Source organism: Anopheles darlingi, chromosome 2, assembly GCF_943734745.1.
Source record: "Anopheles darlingi chromosome 2, idAnoDarlMG_H_01, whole genome shotgun sequence".
NCBI lineage: Eukaryota > Metazoa > Arthropoda > Insecta > Diptera > Culicidae > Anopheles > Anopheles darlingi.
The window spans coordinates 61,695,634-61,716,056 of NC_064874.1; the positions used below are offsets into that span (position 1 = coordinate 61,695,634).

At 44.6% G+C, this 20,423-nt stretch overlaps 2 protein-coding genes across 2 annotated transcripts in view; one reads left to right on the forward strand and one right to left on the reverse strand.

Annotated features, from left to right (window-relative positions):
* The window catches only part of LOC125960180 (uncharacterized), a 60,852-nt gene extending 41,804 nt beyond the window's left edge, over window positions 1-19,048 (reverse strand). The window contains exons 1-2 of the mRNA XM_049693419.1: window positions 18,577-19,048; window positions 2,064-2,989 (exon numbers count right to left, since the gene is read on the reverse strand). Coding sequence (XP_049549376.1) covers window positions 2,064-2,124 — 61 coding nt within the window. The 5' untranslated portion in view covers window positions 2,125-2,989; window positions 18,577-19,048. The remainder of the gene's footprint in view (window positions 1-2,063; window positions 2,990-18,576) is intronic.
* On the forward strand, window positions 97-1,233 carry LOC125960177 (angiopoietin-1-like). Its single transcript, XM_049693415.1, has one exon. It carries the CDS (start codon window positions 129-131, stop codon window positions 1,179-1,181), a length of 1,053 nt encoding a protein of 350 aa, XP_049549372.1. The 5' UTR covers window positions 97-128; the 3' UTR covers window positions 1,182-1,233.
* Window positions 19,049-20,423: the final 1,375 nt, after the last annotated feature.

Consider the following 20,423-nt stretch of genomic DNA (forward strand, 5'->3'; position numbering starts at 1 on the left):
AGATTCTGATTTGGCAACCAAAAATGAAGTTAATATTTCATATCGTTGCGTTGTGTGCAGTTTTACATATTGCTGCAAGTGAACGTGATCAGAAAAGGGAAGATAATGCCAATAGTTTCGAAGATAGGATGATGAGTTCAAGATTGGAGTTGCTCTTGATTAAGTTGGAGACGATGGAACATAAGCTACAAAAGATTGAGGACAAGATCGAAGTACATCGATCCAGCTATGAACAAGGGCAAAAAGAAATGTTCGCCGCCACTGAGAAACTTGAACGTCAAATCACTTTTAATTTAAGTGAGATTCACGATCGGAACCACGAGAAGGTCCAAACAGCTCTTCACAAACTCGATCAAGACATCGACGACGTGCAGAACATCACTTGGCAGTTAATGAATACCTTACCACAACTGCAGCAACTAACAACAATTCTGCAAAATCAGTTTTGTGTAACACCAACGGAAAAAAATGTCTCAACGACAACGGAAGTTCCACAGCCCCTGACGACAACTACAACGACAACGACCACAACACCGAAAGATAAGCAACCTACGTTTTCCTCGTGCAAAGATGTTCCATCAAACGAATCTGGAACATATCTGATCCGTGTGAATAATGATAGTGAACCCTTCAAAGTTTATTGCGAACAACACTCTTTCGGTGGTGGATGGATTGTGTTTCAATACCGTTTCGATGGATCACTGGACTTCTACCGAGGCTGGGATGAGTTCCGCGACGGATTTGGTGATCTGAACAAAGAGTTCTGGTTAGGTCTTGACAAGGTCCACCAGATAACAAGTGGCCGAAAACACGAACTGATGGTTGAATTGAAAGACTTTGATGGAACCTACGCATATGCACGGTATGATGCATTCGAAATAGGTAGTGAGAGCGATCAATACGACTTGAAGCTTCTTGGAAATCATAGTGGAACCGCTAGGAATGGAATGTACTCTAATAAGGGTGCGAAGTTCTCGACCAAAGATCGGGATAATAATGCGGCCTACAAATATTGTGCACAGTACTTCGCAGGCGCATGGTGGTACTGTAATTGGAGTTGTACTTATGCAAATTTGAACGGGCGATACATCAATGCAAACGATTCTAAATCAATGTTTTGGTATTCTTTCAACTTTAATGGATTGAGTTACTCGCGAATGATGATCCGAGAGTTGGAATAGCGTTTCTAATTGAATCAGTAGATGAGTGCAAGAAATAAATAACCTAAAATGTTTCAAAGCAATGAGAATCAAATCACTAAATAAAAAGCACTTGAATAAATGCACCCCGCTACAGATCGACGACAAGAGCGGCACCACAAAGCCACAGAATCTTCCACAGTGCAGACGTTTTACTTTCACAAACCATCACCCCCTGGGAATGCTACACCACAAATGGATAATCGAAATCGTCGGACTAAATATCGGAATATTTATCGACATCCTCAGCGTAAAAATGATGACCAAAACATGCTAATAAGTATTGCTCCCCCTTGGTAAAAAGAGTTTTATATTGCATTAAATTCAACCCACCCCCAATGTAACAACCACTCCCTTCAGCTTCTTCACCAGACCTCTGGCCGCAACTGGCTAAGCAACCGCACCAAACCACCCCACGTGGAAATCGCTTATTTACGAATGAAAAAGTTCGTAAAATTGTCACCAGACACCGCAGGTTATAAGCATAAAACGCATGCTCCTTATGAATAGTCAGAAGAGCTCATAAATTGCACATTCCACATTTTCATTCCGACCACATTCTCCATAATCATGGCGTCGTTTTGTGCGAGTGCGAGTGAAAAGCGTTTTCATTTTCCCTGCGAGAACCCTGCGTGGCCGACTGCGATCTGAGAAGCGCTCCTTGGACCGACATTCCCGTTCCCGGCTGCTGATCAGCGATTCCGTGCGCGGCGGTTGCTGCGTCTCTCTTCGTCTCTTCGCCCCTCCGAAATGGCCACGAAAATACATTGCAAAACACACACACACACACACACACGAGCCGAAACGAGGCGCTAAAATAAATGGATGTAGCATTACGGTGGATCGATTTCCACCGGCACGTACCTGCCACTATCAGCAAACAGAGAATTGGGAGTCGTAAATCCATTACCGCTGGGAGCCACATTTCCTGACTTTCGGCACAAAGGTGCTGCTGCTGGTGGTGTTGGTGAGGGCTGTATCTGTTGTTTTTTGTTTCTTTTTTTTTGTTGTTGCTGTTGTTGATGTTGGCTGCGGTGGCCAAGGCAACCGGCAATGGCTGCCTGTCTGGTGAGCAACAGAATCTCGCGACTTCTCGGCGGCTGTGAAGTCGAAGCGGCAAGGAGAGCGTTCCGCGGACTGCCGGAACAACCGGACGGAACCACGGTGGAACCACGAACGAAGCCTGTTTTTGTGGGAGTGATTCCCGAGGGCCAGAGGCTGCAGGCGTGCTGCACAAGGTGCTGATGCTTGGCACTTTTCGTTTTCGGCTGCTTCGTACGATCAGTAGTCACCGTTGTCGATACATACACTCGCACACACACGCACACACACACACACAGAGTCACATACACAAGGCCAGTGAGAAAGCAATCGACCACAAACAGCCGATTAATCGTACAAGCTTGTTATTGTATCGGCTTCTACTGTACGGAGTGGTTGGTTCTTGGGGCGGATGCTGAGGTGTGGTCCTTTCATTTGACGGTCAGGGGCCTGGTCCAACCCACCCTCTCTGGGGAGTGACGCGACCGTTTGCCGGTTTGTAGATCGATCGTTGCGATGTGGTTTGACGCTCGACGCCGTCGAGAAGAGATCCGCTGGAGACGCGTAGTGTTGCTGCTGCTGCTTAGACAGTGCTATGGCGTCCCAATGGAGCGTAGCTCGTTTTCATTATTCAGCAACAACCGGTGGTGGGGAGAGTGCGGTCGAAGGCTCGTGGGGCCGCGAGACGGTTTTCCACGTTCGGTGCTTGCGGGGCGCTTTTCGTAAAATCATCGACCGGGGGCGTGAATCTGTGAGAATCGGGAATGAAGAAAGAAGTAAACAGTGTTAGTAGCGTTCGCATTACGCAGCATTATCGCTGTATCAGCATCCGTTTTTAGGAAATGGTCCAAAAATAGGTTGAAAGCAATTGAAATTGATGAAAATGGAAGCAGGTCGATTGTGACGTAGCACATACAATAAGAAGAGTTTGTATGATCAGTCGCTCAATCCGGAGCTATAAACCACTTTCGGCCCTCGAGATGATTTGTTTCCATTTTTTGAGGTAGATATGCAAACTGTATTTATTGTTTTGTGATGTTATTAACTGATGGTTAATATAGTTGCTCCTGTCCAATGAATAACATCTGTCTATGGCCAGAGAGAACGTCAACATGTCGCTTGCAACTGGGCCCTTGTACCATGTAATACCAGTTTTTTTGCTTTCAGTGAAGTGAATGAAATGGAACCGAAGACAAAACATATTAAATCTCATGCACGTGACATCCCTCTCGCTCTCAATAATTTGCTGTCCACTCCAGAGAAGAACCGAAGAAGCTCAAATGGAATTGCTTAGTAGAAAATGGTTTAGTCTAGAAGCGATGGAGACTCTGCTTTGTTTTTACGAATTTCGACGAACGTTCTTGGTTGATGGAATATGAATAAATAGAAAAATTCAAAGGAAAATTCATTTAATTTTAAAGAGATTCTCTATCAAACGGAATATCTCAGATCTCTGAAATCATCAACCCTTGAAGTTGGTTGGTTGGATGTTCATTTCGAGCTAAGCTGTCATTATGAATATTATGTTAAACTTTGGCATCAATCCAAGCAAAACCAAAGTCAAAGACAACAGATTTTTATACAGATATTACGAGTGAGGAACAAAGTTACAGGACAGTACTTCAGATAACTGTCAGGGTGGTTTTTGAAATCTGCCGATTAGAATTGTCGGAATCATAGCATCATGGCGCCCATCTTAACATCAAGTGCTGTACCGATCCTTTTGAAATTCTGATAAGGTATTCAACAGCTGCCTATCATTTTCCAGGTACCTCTAGATGGTACATTACACCTTGTCTGAAATCAAAAGAAATATGCATGGCCATTTGTTTCTAAAGGATAATCTTCGAAAAAAAAAACTATGGCTTTTGCACAATTATTCGAAAACTGTCTAGAGGGAAAGGCAGAATCTCATTATCTAACGAAAACACAGCGATTTTCTCCGAAGTCATCTTTATGCCTCTAGCAATTGAACAATTTTATTTTCTTCCAAACTCTCGTCTAATAAAATACCACAAAATTTCAATCATTTTTTTGGCAGGATTTTGGCGGATAAATCACATCTTTAAAAGGTAGCAGCAAAGATTCTCCAGTGGCTTGACTTTTGTTTTTGCTGACAATTCCATTTCAGTGCGTTTTTAACTATTGCTGACTATTTAATTGCGGCTGACTACTAATAGTTGTTGGTTCGCTTTAAGACTTTCTCTGTTGCTCTATAAAATCCATTCAGCCTTTATCGATTCAAAAACATAGTTGCTTTAAAGTTGCTTTAAAGAAAAGTTGCGTCAGATGAAGTGCGCATTAACCTTGTCTGATAATTGAAGGCCGTTCATCAGTTGCTGCTAGTTGCGGCTGTATTTGAAACATTAGACCAAAAATACTTTATTCCTGTAATCAATATGACATTGCTATTTGACTCACTATCTCTCGGTAATGCTGTTACAACCAAGCATTTCACGGGCGCCGCATAGTCAATAGCATTGGCCTCTGGACCATCGCTTGAAAGTTCCACAATGATTACGCAATATTTGCATTACCATAACGCCTGCGGCCAGTGCCCCTGGCTATGAATCATTGGAGGTAGATTAACATAAACAACAGAGGGAAAGTGTGTGTGTGAGAGAGAGAGCCCCGTAGCTGGAGATTGAATGAAGAAACCATCACCGAACGCCCACCGAAGACTCCCACAATTTGTTCGATCACCATATCTCGCTGGCTTGGCTGGCCTAGCAGTAGTAGCAGAAGCAGCAATGGCGGTCCGGAGCATCACCTCGTGGCCGGTGGCTTATGATTGAAATATTAACCATAATGCGGTGGAGCTGAATGGAAATTAAATTAAATTAACGGTCTCCGTTCCGGCGCTCCGTCGCTCGGCTGTTCAGCATTTGCCTTGTCCTTGTTGTGTCTCATTCCATTCCGTGGCCCTCGCAGTCTCGCGTCCCGAGTAATTGGTTTAAGCCAGAATGCCGTCAGAATATTCCATTTCACCGTCGGTCGCTCTCTCTTTCTCTCGAATTTCCTCTTTCCTCATATCCTCTTCTTGTGCTTCGTAGCGCGTATTGAACCAGGACTTTGCCATTGGGAGCTGAAACCCCCGGATGTGGTCAAGAGACGCGAGAACACCAGGAAAAAAAAGAACGAAAAATCAAAACGGAACCGGATGGAGAAAGCTCATCGTGGCGGTCGCCAGCGTCTGGTGTTCTACGGCCTGTCGACTGTCGCATCGCGTTTGGGACCTTTGCGACGCAGCGCAGTGGAGGAAAAAGGACATGAGCTGATGAAAAGGACAGAATGCCAAAGAGAGAGAGAGAGAGAGAGAGAGAGACAAAGAGAAAGAGAGAGAGGAAGAGATGAAAAGACCGGAACGGAACTAAAGAATGGAAATATAAGCGGAAACCCAACGAAAGCGGTACCGACACTCCGTGCGGTGCAGCATATTTCCTCGGTGTTTTTCCTCCATCTTTCCATCGCTTCGTTTTCTTCTTCGCTTGCAGGAAGCCAGCTCTAGGTCGATCCCTGGTCGCGGTCAAGCGGCGGGGAAAACATATTAAAAAAAAGTCTCCATCTCGCCGGTGCCCAGATGAGAGTTGAATAAATAATGTACCAACGCGTCGCGTGTCGCTCTCTCTCTCTCTCTTTCTCTGTCTCTCGTCCTCCTTTCAAGCTCTTGGAGCTCTTGGTGGAGCTGCGAGACGCGAAAAGCTCTCTTCGTTCACCAACCTCCCACCCCAGGAATCATGCCGCGCCACGCGCCCAGACGAGGTGGATAATGTTGAGCAGTTTATAAAGAACACATTTTCGTTGGTTCTTCTCCCGCTTTGCCACCCCAACATCCTTGGAAGACTCTTGGAAAATGGATAGCGGCGATGGAAGGGACGGGAGCCAGCGGTTGCGAGAAATAAAACTTAATTTATCCAACTGTCCGAAACGGATTCATGGTGACCGAGCGAAGGGGAATTTGGGAACCGCGGAAACCGGGAAAACAGACAGGGGAAATGACAACGTTCCCAGCCAAACCGTCCGTGAGGCGCGTAGCTGGTGTCGCCGTAATTGATAGCGTTTGATTTGTGGTCGGCGTCGGCGCCAAGGGTTCGCCGCTGAAGGTCAAGATTGGTGGCGTGATCGTCGCACTTCTCGGATCGGATCTTTCCCTGCTTTCCCTGTGTGCCCGCTGGCCAAAGGTTGTCATCAGCGAAAATAATGGGACAGCGTAGATTTGTGGCCATGTCCATAAAAGCGCTGGAGGGAAAGGCCAGGAGAGGTGGTACAGAGGAAGATGGAAAACATAATTTTCGCACTTTTATCGTGGCTCGGGTTCGGGCGGAGCTCGCAAACTCGAATCTAAATTGCCACCTTTTTGGTAATTGAACGGGGAATGCTATCTTCGCTTCTTTGTTCAGAGTGAATTTAGGGGTTTAGGTTTGCAGGTGGATCGATCAGTATCGCTCAGACATGCCATTTTATGTTGTAGATTTGTTGGCGGGACTAATCTCTTAAATTATCTGTGATCTTTACACATTGTTTCATAGAATGGATATTTTACAACGCCTTGTTTGGAGAAGAATAGGGCAACATGTAGGCGATATAGAGAGCTGGATAAACAATTTAAAAGATTGTACTTTACGTTCCTAGAGATCAAGCTCCCGATTGCATTGATATATTGATAAAACTTCTATTTTCTTGTTGATGTTTTAAAAAGTGTTGCAAAATGTGTTTGTTTAGTGAAATGAACGTGAACAAGAGAGTTTAAAATATTGTATGCGTGTCGAATTCTATGCGTTATCGAATGCTCCCACTTTAGCTCACCAGATGGTCTCTCCCATATGGATGAATATGCATCGAATTACATGCAAGCCATGTAACATGTAGCCATAGTCTTTTAACTTAGAGCCCGATTTATTTACAGGAAATATGGGGAACGTACAGTATTCCCATGAAGTAAGTAATTAAAAAGACAAAGAAAAAGATAGATCAAGTGATTCTGATTGATGTTTTTAAAACTGCACAAAAGATGTAATAAAATAATCTACAAATATACAGGATTAGTTTTATAGACATATTATACAGCGTGTTTGCAATGAAGAAAAATGCGAAAGTTGACTTCGGAAATCAATAACGGATGTCATCAAACAAGAATCCAACGATTACGATCGATGAACGCTCTTTCAGCACATCGTTTACATTGGAAACACTCTACCATGCTGGATACTTAAGCTATGAAATTGAAAAATACTCCTTCTCTTTTTGCATCACTTACAAAGATTCCGTAGCTGGAGCTATTTTACCACTTAATTCCGGCGTTTTTATGGCGTTTGTGTTAATTGAAGCTTGATGAACTAACAGAAACTCTGCTGCTAGTTATTATTTGAAAACTAAAGATGTACCCTATCTTTTTTCAACTCTGTTTTGCAGATTATACCTTGCATATCCTCTTAATTGAAGTTCAGTAATTACTTTTTAGAGGATTTGAAAGTTTGCACTAGCGCATATATTAGCGAAACTATGCAGTAGAAAATACTTATGAAGGCTGCAATAATCAGTTATATCATTCAGATTACGAATGGATGGTTCTGCAGATGTATTGAAATTTTATGCAGAGTGGATCGCTGTAAGGACATGCCTGATAATGGGAGCTTATCGAATAAAAAAAAATCAGTTCAGTTACTCCAAGATCAAGACAAGACGCTGAGGTTACCAAGACGTAACGTAAGAAGGGTACCAAGGTCATTATGCGACACAAGCCACTAACGCCAGTCTAAAACTGTTATTGTCACTGGCTGGTTTAAGCGTGTAGAACTTTGTGGCAAACCATGTGTTTGGTGGTCATCTGCCCGTATACAATTGCCATGATGATAACGGCCTCTAGATTCAGCTAAACTGCTGTAATGAATGTAGGGCACTGCATGAATCTCTTATCATTTCCGTCATCCCCGCCCGAGGCACACCGCATTACAATCACAATAAAAGTAGGTTATCCGTTGCCTAGGTCAGTGTTACAGTAGTGGACACCACATCCGCCATGGTCATGTGGTGGAGTATAAAATAGTGTCCTCAAATGGATTAGATCACAATTTCAACTAAACCTACCGTTGATAAAGAGTTTTGTGAAGAAGTTTATTGTACCAAAATGAAACTAAATATTGGATTCTTATTGGTTTCTGTTGCCATATATGATGGAGCAACTGACAAAAGTCCCGAATACACCGGCGACATCCTTAAAGCCCCATTCGGTGCAGGAATTGCGGGATTCGGTCTGGAGATTTTATTGACCAAATTGAACTACATCGATCGTAAATTGATGGAGCTTCAATTAAAGGTGGACCAACATCGGGAGCAAACGGAAAACAACAATACATCTCATGAGAAAACTCTAGCAACAACAGTAACGACACCAAAGTCTCAGCAACTTCCTTTTGCATCGTGCAAGGATGCACCAGCCAACATCTCCGGAGTATATCTCATCCGTGTCAAAAGTGATAGTGCCCCGTTCCACGTTTATTGTGAGCAGGAAAAATATGATGGCGGTTGGATTGTTTTACAACATCGCTTCAAAGGTTCGGTTGATTTTTATCGGAATTGGAAACATTACCGAAACGGGTTTGGTGAGGCAGACGGAGAGTTTTGGCTCGGACTGGAGCACATCCACCAACTGACGACAGCTCGTAAGCACGAATTGATTGTCGAAATGAAGGACTTTGACCATATCTACGGGTATGCCCGTTACAGTGCATTTGAAATAGGCAGCGAAAGTGAGCATTACCGACTCAAAACCCTCGGATCGTTTAGCGGCACTGCAGGTGACTCGATGGCATACAGCAACGGTAAGATGTTCTCGACGAAGGATCGGGATAATGATGCGGATCCCAATTATCATTGGGCTGTTCATTACGAAGGTGCTTGGTGGTACGGCTTTAGAGGCAGCAGCACAAATTTGAACGGACCGTTCGGGAATGCTGTGCCAGGGAAATCAATTTGGTGGTTGAATTACAAACAAAACTATCGAGGAATAAGATTCACCAGGATGATGATCCGGGAATTGGAACAATGATTGATTGGGCACTCATCATCAGCAAACGAACAAATAAAGATGTTTATTGAAACTTTTGTGAAATAAAATGAATTTCAAAGGACATTTTTGGGCACAGCACAGAGTTTTAAGGCGATATAAACATTCCTTGGTAAATATCCGAAAACTTCCGAAATGTAATCGTTCCAGAAATTGCTGTTTTGATTCGATTACGTTCTGCTTGGTAAACCATAGTTTTAGGTATGATTTTGTAGTTGTAGTTCGTCAAAACTATTGGCTAGAGTTTTTTTCCAGCTTTGCAACATTCACGCGCCACTTATTTACTTCGCTATCTCAGAAATGTGTGCTTCTCTCATTTGTTGACAATTTGAAACTATCAAGTGAAACTTATGTTTTAAGCAGAATAGTTAGAGAATAAAAAAACAATGAAATCTAGAACCATCCCTTAATTAACTTCAAAATGCTATCAAATAGTGAAAAACTCATCGTCTCAAAGTCTGGGCCTGGGCCTTGAAAAAATCTTAAGATCTGTTGATTATTGAAATAATATAGGATTTCTTATCACATACAATCGAGCAAATAGCTATTATAAATACAGTGAAGAGTATTTTTCATTGTTCATTTTTGCGGATTCCTGGTCATTGAATTCATGTTTTTATTTTTAAGACAAACTACCTCCTTACACTCTTGAACCTTTCCAAATAAGTCAAATAGGACCCCAAAGTACCCCAGAACATGATTCAATTAGGTAGCAAAGTGTTCTGTAATGGATTGTTGCAGTGCCGAAAAAATTATGCATAATAAATAATAAAATAATTAAACATGAGTCATCTTATTGACACTACCAATATCTGTTAAAAATGCAGAAGTAAAAACAGAAAGAGTAGGTAATAAAAGAATTTATTAGATGCTAAAGATTCTTCGTTGACAATGTCTCAATAACTCTATACCATCATCTCAATACTTCGAAAGGTTCCATCATTAGCAGCAAATTACCTTCATCATTTCACCAAAACACATACGGATGAGAAATTCCTGCAACGTCACAAGAAATAGAAGAGGAAAATACAAGCAGGATGAAGCTCTAGGAAGCACGAGCTCTCAGATAAATATTGTTTTCATTCGCCCACGTTCAGGTTAACCACTCCATCCAGCCATCAACTGGGGATTGGGGATTTATAATAATGAATTGTGGAGCAAGGCAATCCTTAGCCCGGGAAACTGTTGCTAGAATGCGGATTCCATGAAGATCGATTCTTGACGACGCTTGTCAGTCTCGTCCCGGCCAAGTACATCGAGACGATTGTGTGGGAGAAAATCAGGAGATACCAAGAGGTAGAGAAGGCGTTTATGAGATTTTGTTTGGCCTCTTGCTCATGTTTCCACCACACCCTCGAGCTTGAGCCTTTTCTGCGAATCTTGTCTGAGATGACAACAAAGCATCGAGCGACTGTCGTTCGCTCTCTCGCCTCTGTCACTAATGTGTGTCCCTCGGGCAACATTCTCCATCGGAGCCAATCTTTGCTAACGATTTGCCCCTCGATTTTCCATCGACATGCCAGTGCGCCCATCAAGACAACAGGGAAGCAAGCGCTTCGGTTCTTTCGGCGCCGAATTTCTCAATCCGCAGTCCCCGACAACCTTCCGGCGGCTAATGTCACCTACCGGATCGAGTAATTCTAATTGAATACATTTGCACCGGCGAATGTCGCGTGAGGGACCGATTTGGGCGCCCGTGGAATATCCTCCGCGTCGTCGGAGTCGTCGTCCAGGAGGCTCCTTACAGCAGCCGCTCGTGTTTTAATGATGATTGAGTTTTTTTTCCTCTCTCCAAACGACCAGAATCGGTTCGGGGTTTTTGTGGGAAAATCGGTGGAAAACCTTTCCCCTTCTTCGCGCAACAGTTCAGCCACGTTTTGGAGTTCTTGGGCCCCTCTAAAACGTCGTGCTGCCAACGTGCCACCAACCGCGCCAGGGGACAAGTATTGGAAGGAAATTTAGTAATGCAAATTTGATTATGCTCCGAGCGCGCGCGCGCCCTCGCGATGCCGATGATAACTAGCAGTAGCAACAGCAGCGATGTCTGTTAGCCGGTTAGGGCAGGAGGACGTCCAGACGCGATGGCACCCCGCGCGCACACACACACACAATGTCAATAATTAGTAGGCAATCTCGGCAGATAATTTCATCGGAAGCTGTTGATACTCCACAGGGGAGATGGAAGGAGTGCGAGGAGTGAGGTGGGATGAGAGGTTACGATTGTTGGGTGGTCGCCGCGAACCAGCGGTCCTGGAACCGCGGTTTGGTGTAAGGTGTGTGCGCCGGTGCTGGATGATTAATTAAATTGCCACTTGGGGCGTGGAGCTCTGTTCTGATCAACTTTTCGGTGCCCCTTTCTTTTATTCTTCGAGTTTCCAGATTCAGAGACCCTTCTGGAAGGGTAGCATGGATGGAGAAGGAAAGTCCGGTCCGGAGCGGGATAAACACATTTAGCAGGGTTTATTTTCGAACAATAAATCTAATCATCAGTTAAAGTAAATTCAAACGAACTTACAACAAGGTGAACCCATTTGCAGCAGTGGTAATTGGTTGTTGGTTAGTTTATGTTATTTTGTGGGAATTTGGATTCGATCGACATAAATATTTGCTCAGTTTTGGAGATTAAATATCTCATTTAAGTACTTTTTCACTTGAGTACCATTTCGACAACATTAAGCCCCAGTTTAAAGAGGGACTTCGGTACATTTTGACGGACTTGTCTTTCTAGATTGGATGCGATGATCCCAGTTTTGATCAAATCTTCCTCAAAATAGAGCCAAATATTCTTGAAAAGTTGTAGATTAATATGACCTTATTTTTAAAAAATAACGTTTCTTCAGTTTCTTGACTAAAAATCTAAAAAAAATAAGCCTTTTTACGACACGAATTAACCGAAGTCTCCCCTTAAGGAAATTATACTTTAGAAAACAAATGCATGGCATCTATCCCTGAGGAGCATGCTTTCAAAAATATGCATTATGCGATACCGTTTAAGATATAAAGGTCTTTATTATTTCGCTAGATAATTACATCCACGAAGAATGCTTGAGTCATTTTTCTTTAATTGTAACATTTCTCTTCTTAGTTTTGTTACCATTTTAAAGTTGAAAACATAACGGGATTTACAGTTTTGCACAATAAACGGCAACAATTGATCGATAAGCAAGTAGTTTTTGTGAAATTTTCTCCATATTTGAGAAACACACAACTTCCCGGGGTACTTCACAAATCAAAAAGAGATTTTATGACACGACAGGCACTGATTTGCAAAACATTGTTTCATGGAAATTGGCAAAATACACTGAGAAATAATCAAATGCTTTGGGTCTCAAAATGTCCTTAACGTTGCCAGTTTTCCACCATATTTTTCCAACTTTTTCCATCACGTCTTTGTCAGAAAAAAAAGTGAAATGATGGTAAAAGAAAACTTCAATCCCTCTCTTAACAATGTTAGTAACAGTTGGCGAGCGAATTGAAACAATGGTACACTCGGCCACAATGCCGGATCCTAGCTGACGTCGAGCTTTGCGACAAATCTTCTAAATCGACAACCCGTGAAGAGCCCACGGTCTAAAACAGCTGACAGCCTCCAAACAGCAACAAGCCGGTCGGGCCGTTGGTGCTCGGTCTGATTGGTCTGCCTGGTCTATCTGCCTGCCGCTAAGCTTCAAACGACAAACAAATCTGCGCGCCGCGCCCGGTAATCCACTTTAAACTCAAATCCAGCCAACCGAAAGGCTAAAGGGGCAAGGAAAACTCTGGAATGGAAACTCTCTGTACGTGATGGTGTGTGTGTGGCGCATTTGGGAAAAGTTTTATCCTTCAACACCCACGGCAGCATTCAGCAGCTCAGCCTAACGCTGTTCGCGCTCGAGTGACAGTATTAGATTTTCCAAGAAGGCAAGCACCGAGCGATGAAAATGCGCGACCCCCGCCTATCTCCTTCCCCTCGTGAAAGGCTGTTGCCAAAGATGGATTGGCAACAATATTTCGGTTTAGGGCACGAACGCTCGGTGTGAGCATTATCTCTCTCTCACACACACACACATGCATATGGACAGCTGGTGCTTGGTCTTGAGCTTGGTTATTGGTATGGTCCGTAACCGTGGCAGCAGCTTAAGGCCGGTGGCCGCCTACTGAGCCTCACGTGAAGTGAAGTGTTTGGTGCAAAATCAGTCACACCAACATCAATGACAGCAACAGTAGCGGTGGGCAGATGTGAAAACATCCCACTCACCGGCGGGTATCTCTGGTCGGTTGTAGGCCTTGTCCAGGTTCACTTCAACCAGCGACATCGGAAAATCACGCATACATACGGGAGGGCGGTGGTGGTGGTGGTGGTCGATTTGGAAGCAGATCTACGGAGTTGATCCATCGCTAGCCATCGCACCCGGACAAAGGCATCGGCATCGTGAATCATATCTTCTGCTTCTGCGACAGGCTGATGCGGGCCTCTGGATGTGTGACGCACACCGCGTTATCACTGTCAGCGCATGCCAGACAGGGACCAAGAGGAGGAAGAGGAGGAGGTTACACCCTTCAATCTAACCCCTTTTTGGAACGCAACTCGGACGTCAGAGCCCGATTTAGGAATGTTCGAAGAGAGAGAGAGAGTAACTTCCACAACGACAACGAAGCTCAAGCGAAATACAATCACAACAGGAGCTGACACGCTAATAGGTGCTCGTGTGTGTGTGCTTTTGGATGAAACAAGTTGTCGGCGTTTTGGTTATGAGTAGGTTTTTCGCCGAAACCGAAAACAGGCCTTTCCAGATGAAAACGGCCACCAGAGATCGAATATAGAAAGTTGTCTATCATGCGCATTATCCCAGGGGGGGGGGGGGGCGAGCCCCTATGCGTCAAGGAACCGGAAGGTTTTCGGTCGGTGGAAAACGCTTATCGCAAACCTCAGCAAGCGAAAGTTCATTTTCCGGTGGGTGCTTTGCAAAGGCGGTTCCGAAATCCATCAGGAGTATGGCGAGCTTTTACTGCTCTGTTGAAACTAGGAATCGGTTTTGGATTTGGCGCAACACTACAATATTAAACTGATAAGGTGTTGGCAGCAGCAATATACAGTGTGGAATATTAACAACTTAATGGCCAATTTATTATTTCATTATAATTTGAAGATTACAAATGCTTTTTCTATTGCTAGTAATCTGCAAAGACTTGGGTAGAACAAAACTAAATAAAAGTTTGGGCAGAACAGAAACAGAGCTCTGAATAAAATGTTGTTGCTTAAATTTGAAGACGTCTGTACTTCTGAGGTTTGTAAAAGCGGTGCACTAAAAGAAGTGAAAAAAAGTGGAAAAAGTGTGGTATTCTAAGTTATAATTGTGGGTTTTATTGCCTAAAAACCAATTCTGTCTTTAACTGTATCTGAAATGATTCAGCAAACTATCCTCCTATATTTGCAGGAAATGTTGCTTTAATTGATTCTGCGATCAAAAGCAGCCTTCTTTTCTTATACGTAAGCTAGAAAAATCCACAATAAAGCCAACAGTTGGTTTGCTTTGGTTTTAGCAGCTCTGTGTTTTAGGCTTTACTTAGCTCTGATCTGAATTGGATATTGAAGGTGATCAGAATTTGATGTTATCCTTCATCTCAATTCAATAAGGCTTCGTATGCTTAGTGAAAGTTAATTAAACAACACACAGTGTAATAATAAACTGTTAAGGAATTGACCTGAGCCCTAGAGGTGCGAACTTATGCCATTTTTAATACACAGTAGTGAAATACAAGTAGATATTAGTGCATTAGTACTCGAACGCATATCACAATAGTGGTCAAAAGGGACATTAAGAGCACTGATCAACGAATATTGAGTAGCATATTCGTTGATCAGTGCTCTTAATATGTATTGTGTACGTATGTATTGTATTGTATTGGAGTAACCATCTTTTCCGACCAATTGCTTTACCGAGTAGCAATTCTCTTCAGAAGAGGATGCCAGGTGTTTGAATATTTCGTGGTTGGTCCCATAAGACTACAATTTTGCGCATAACCACAAATCCAATAAACAATCGAAATCTTACACAAATTTAGTAGCTTTCAAAGGAAATTACTTGTCATAAAATGTAACGTACTGGCGTGGAGTGAATCCAGTACAAACAGAATGGAAATCTTATTCACAAACCAGAGCCACCACCTTCAAACGAATTTAAATTAACGCAAGGTCACCAGGTCGCGGAAGTAAATTCCAAGAAATAACATCTAAAATCATTTGATCCACCGATCTTACGAAAGCTACAGTCGAGTACTGTAGCCATACCACCCATACCACCATCGCGCTTTCCACCATCGCCGAATGCCGAACAGTGGCCTGTGGTGGACCAAATTTGAAGTTATATTCCCTCGCATTAATAGATTTTCATATCTCGACCGGACCACCCTCGGTCACTCTGCACCCCGGCGTGGCACAATGCTATGCTCCGTCGCCTGGCATACTGCTGGAGGGCTCCCCTCGTCATTCCCCGGGATCAAAAGCAGATCATAGGGGCTCACGGAAGAGTCGTCCCCTCCAAAAAAAAAAGGGCGTTCAGTGCGCTGGGTGGTCTCGTTGGCCGCTTATCCATTTGCCCGCCAGCAGCAGCAGCAGCAGCAGCATTACGTTGAATCATGATTTATGTTAACTTTGCGCGCCACAGAACCGTGACCGCGGTTTATGTCCCGCAGCCACAGCCACTCCAGTGTGCGCACGTGTGTATTTGTATTGGGGAGTTTGTGTTTTGTTTTTTCCTTTCCAGAGGCTGGCCAAGGCCAAAGAAAAGGCCATTTTCTCGCCGGATTATTGTCGATCCGCAGCCACTAGCGTGCGCGCGCGCGTTTGTGTGTATGTCCGTACGGTCCGTTTTATTGTCCGATGGATTTTTCCGCTTTTCCGTTTACCGAGGGCTTTTCCCCGGCTCCCAATGGATGGTTGAGTAGGGTGGAGGTTAATGCAGCGAGCAAGCGATCGCAGCAGCAGCAGCAGCAGCTCGTGCGGCGACTCTCGAATGTAAATTTTCGTTAACGTTTTCCATATTGGCCAACATGAGGCTGACTGGCTTCCATTGTTTGCTTTCCGCTCTCTCGTTTCGTCGGCATCGGCTGAGGGGGTGGGGGTGAGGTGATCACTTTCGACAGCCAGCCCGTCGTTACACATCAAAAAGCACGTTGGGATGGGAAAGCATTTGGCCACCCTACAGCCTTCGTTTTCCATGAAAAGTCGAACCGAAAAACACACACACACACAATGTGTTACCGCGAGATGCGATCAATCTTCCCGGATTGCCATTAATACACCACCGGACCAAGACCAGACCAGACCAGACCAGGCCAGAGCAGGCCTTGGAGTTGCCGATCACCCAAGGGTATCCTTTCGACAGGCCGTTAAGCCTGTGATGCTCCGTTTTTTTTTCCTCCATGAGATCATCCACCGCAAGAAGGCAAGAATGGAGAAGGTGGAAGATCTTTAAAAAAAAAAAGTGAAAAGAAAAACTCCTCCTTCACCCACACCCACCACCGACAACGGACTGCCAGACTGATCCCATTTTTTGCGAGGATGATTTTTCCCAAGAAATTCGCATTCGCTCATCACACTTTGCGCTCGTGTTGCGTGGTTTCGTGATGGCGGCAGCGAATCAATCACTAGCCAAAGAGGGAGCCATGATTTAGGGGAACAGAATATGGGGTTTTTTCCGCGCATCTTCATTGTCTGTATGTGTATGTGTGTGTGTGCGAGCCAAACTTCACTCTCCATCAGCGCTGAAAGCCAGCACATGCCAGCTCAACCGTCCGACAATCCCGGACCGGATGCTGCGGAAAACCTTTCCGTACACCGAATTCCAAGGAGTTCATGCGTGTGTGTGTGAGACGTTGCCTAGGGCCTAGCGCATGTTCCGGAATTAAGTTGCTAACTTTTCACTCCACCGGTGAAGTAGAAGGGAGGGGTCTTCACCTTCGATGGATACGGATTGCTCCGAGAAGGTGAACCTCCTTCACGCCAACAACTAAGGAAAGGCAGAAGTTGGTGGGAGGGTCCGTTGGGTGGCGTGCTTCAACACATGGATTGATTTGCTGATTCGATGATTTCCGTTGAAGCCCCCCGGAATGAAGATCGATCGAGCAGGCCGCTGTTTGCTTGCGCGAAACCACCGGAACCGATGCCACGGACACGGAAGGGAAGCCAGCACGAGCACAGGGATCTCAAAAAACAAATATTCATTACAATGCGAGGGGGTGCTAAGTGGATGTTAATATGTTGCGGACCGCAGATCCATCATAGCTCGCAGTCTCACAAAAAAAAGGAAAACGGAAGGGAATATTGAAATGAGCGAGAGTGTTTTCTAGCCCGTTTGTTGTTTGTCTTTCAATCAATTGAAATGATTTATTCATCGCAAGAAAAATTATCATGATGATGATTGATTTACGGGGGTAAAGTTGGATTCGGTGCTGGAGGCTTCATGCAGGAATGAATCCCGCTAATGCCGTAGCTTCATTCACTCTTCTTCATTCCATTGACTGCGCTCTTGAAGACGCAAGAAAACTGACGTTTGCTCGTATTTGTTTTGGTTTGGTAGATATCATTGAGAAATTGATTTAATGCAAATGTCTCTCGAGCCTAAAAATACATGTTGAAGCAAATGAGCTAATGTTGGTAGTACAGTTGTTCTGATACACGATAGCAACCTTTCATTGCAACTGTCTAAAACGTACCAACAAGTATTGATAGAAAACGCATAAACAGTCTAGTCTGCAAAAACGAACTCGTTGTTTACGTATTAGAAATTAGTGATAGTGAACGAAAGGAGATTAAAAACCAAAATTTAGTTCACTATGAGTCAATTAATACCGTCCACGAGTCATAGAAGAGCCTCATTATAGACTTAAAATGCACCTGGTAAGGAGTTTATATGAACAAAGTGTTGATATGCATTTTGACAGTAGATTTCAAACGAATTTCCAATAAAGTCGGTTTAGTGGAAGAGCGAAGGGTAATGAATTTCGACTAATCTTAACCATGCCTATACGCCTCTCATTCGAATGAAATCTAATTTTGACAGCTGTTAGCGCTAAAGTTGCTATAGTATACTGACAGCTTAAATATCTTGCGTACTACACCTACTTTGACTTGAGCGAAGCCATCGCAATGGTCATTCATCTTCGCAACTCGCCCCAAAAACGCCTAACAGCTGGAGCAAACAGTGAATTCGGCATCGTAGCAGCATCAAAGTAACTGCGAGGCCCGTTTTGGTTCGATTTCATCAACAGTAAAACGGATCAACTTACGTGATTAGATCGTGATTCTGCCGCAGCCATCCACCACCATCAACGTCGCACACAACCGCAGCCTCCTCTTCCTTCTCGACGATTCCGGCCTAATAAGTGCGGATTCCGGATTAATAAACCACTCCAGGGCAACAAATTCCGATGCGTCGTAAAATCTTTATCACCACGTTGCCATTTTCCAAACACACACACACAGGCGCACATACGAACACGGTCTAAACGAGCCCCTCCACCCCCGGGCCCTTTCCTGGGTCAATTGATATCCTTTAATCCGCTGGATTCGCTTTCACGCACTCCACCGACTTCCGCCTTCACGGACACAGTTACCGAGCGAGGGTGTTGTGGTAGTTAACGCGGAAACCATACACGCCTACACACACACACACACACGTGCACACATACACACACGCACACTGGAATGCCGCTAGTGGGTGACCACTGGCATCCGTTTACTTCCGGATATTTCCGGGTGTTTCCGCTCTTCGGCCCCTACCCCACCCGCCTAATCCACAAATCTTGGCCCCTACCCCGCACCACAACCGAAATCGGTGAACAAAGGAATAGTCCGGCTCTTGGGCGTCGTCGTCGTCGTTCTGGCCTTTATGTTTTATTCATTTTCATCATCGGAATCCAAGAGCATGACGCACCAAGGAAGAAGGAAATGTGGCAGGACGGTGCGGTGCTGCGATCAACAGTGCACGATGGAACGACGGTGCGCCGGATGCCGATGAGACCACCCGCGCGTCGGTCACTCTGGGAAATCGTCTGGGAAATTGTCCGAATCCTCCGCTCCGGATGATGTGGAATCCAACGAACGCGTTACCGTGCATTTACTTTGCAGCAGCAGCACATCGATTACTCCGATTCGCTTTTCCGGTCCTTTTTTGTGGCAAGAAAGGAGATGAAAAAAAAGGCTCCCCCCTCCCTAGGACGCTCCGGAGTCGCGGGTTGCCCGGAACTTTTGTTTAACGATTGGCGTCACTTGATTCCGTTACGGTCGTTCGGCAATCGAACATTGCGAATGGCCTTTTTTTTGTTTCTATTCCCCACACAGGCACACATACACGCGCGCACACCAACACTCACTATCAGCTAGCAGAGACCGTTTCAAATGGTGGCCGGGTGATGGAAAGTGGAAAACTTTTGCGTGAAATTCGAGAGAGAAAACAGTTTACTCCTGTCACTACCAACGGTCACTGCCGAGGGGGATCGTGTGGAAGGGGAGGATGCTGTGACAAACAAACAAACAAACAAACAAACAATGGCGTTCCCTGTGCCCGATAGCACGTAACACCGCGTAACGCCGGTATGTCGGACGAGGAAAATACTGAGTTTCCGATGCGAACGAGAGGAAAACCCGCGTTTGACTGACTGACCGACCGGTTCTAAAGGGATGGTCCCGAACCGAAGCATCCTTTCGGTTCGGTAGCGCATCCCGATCCCCACACGAGTGACACTCACTCTCTAAGGGGGTTTTGTCCATTTCGCTCCACCAAAGGCTCCCCCCCGGTGGTGCTCTTTCGGTAGTCCCGGTTACTCATTCTCACTTATTGTGGGCGGTGAGAAAATTCTCTGCCAAAGCGCGTTGCTCTCCAGCTTGATAACACGCATACAGTGAAATGATAAGGATAACACAGAAGCGGGGAAGTTGCAGTTAGCGGGATATGCGAATGTCAAAGGAGAGAAATTCACCACGGTGAGAAGGAATTTCACACTCAGTGAGGGCGGTTAGTGAGATGCGAGGAAGACCGATCTAGTACTCCGCGTAGTAAGGCTCACTACTAATTTCGAGGATCAGGACGAATTACCTGATGGAGTTTGTAAGCCTTTGAATTATGCCCATAATT

What these genes read in the sequence shown, in the direction of transcription:
- LOC125960177 (XM_049693415.1), top strand. Translation starts at nt 129, where the DNA reads ATGATGAGTTCAAGATTGGAGTTGCTCTTGATTAAGTTGGAGACGATG.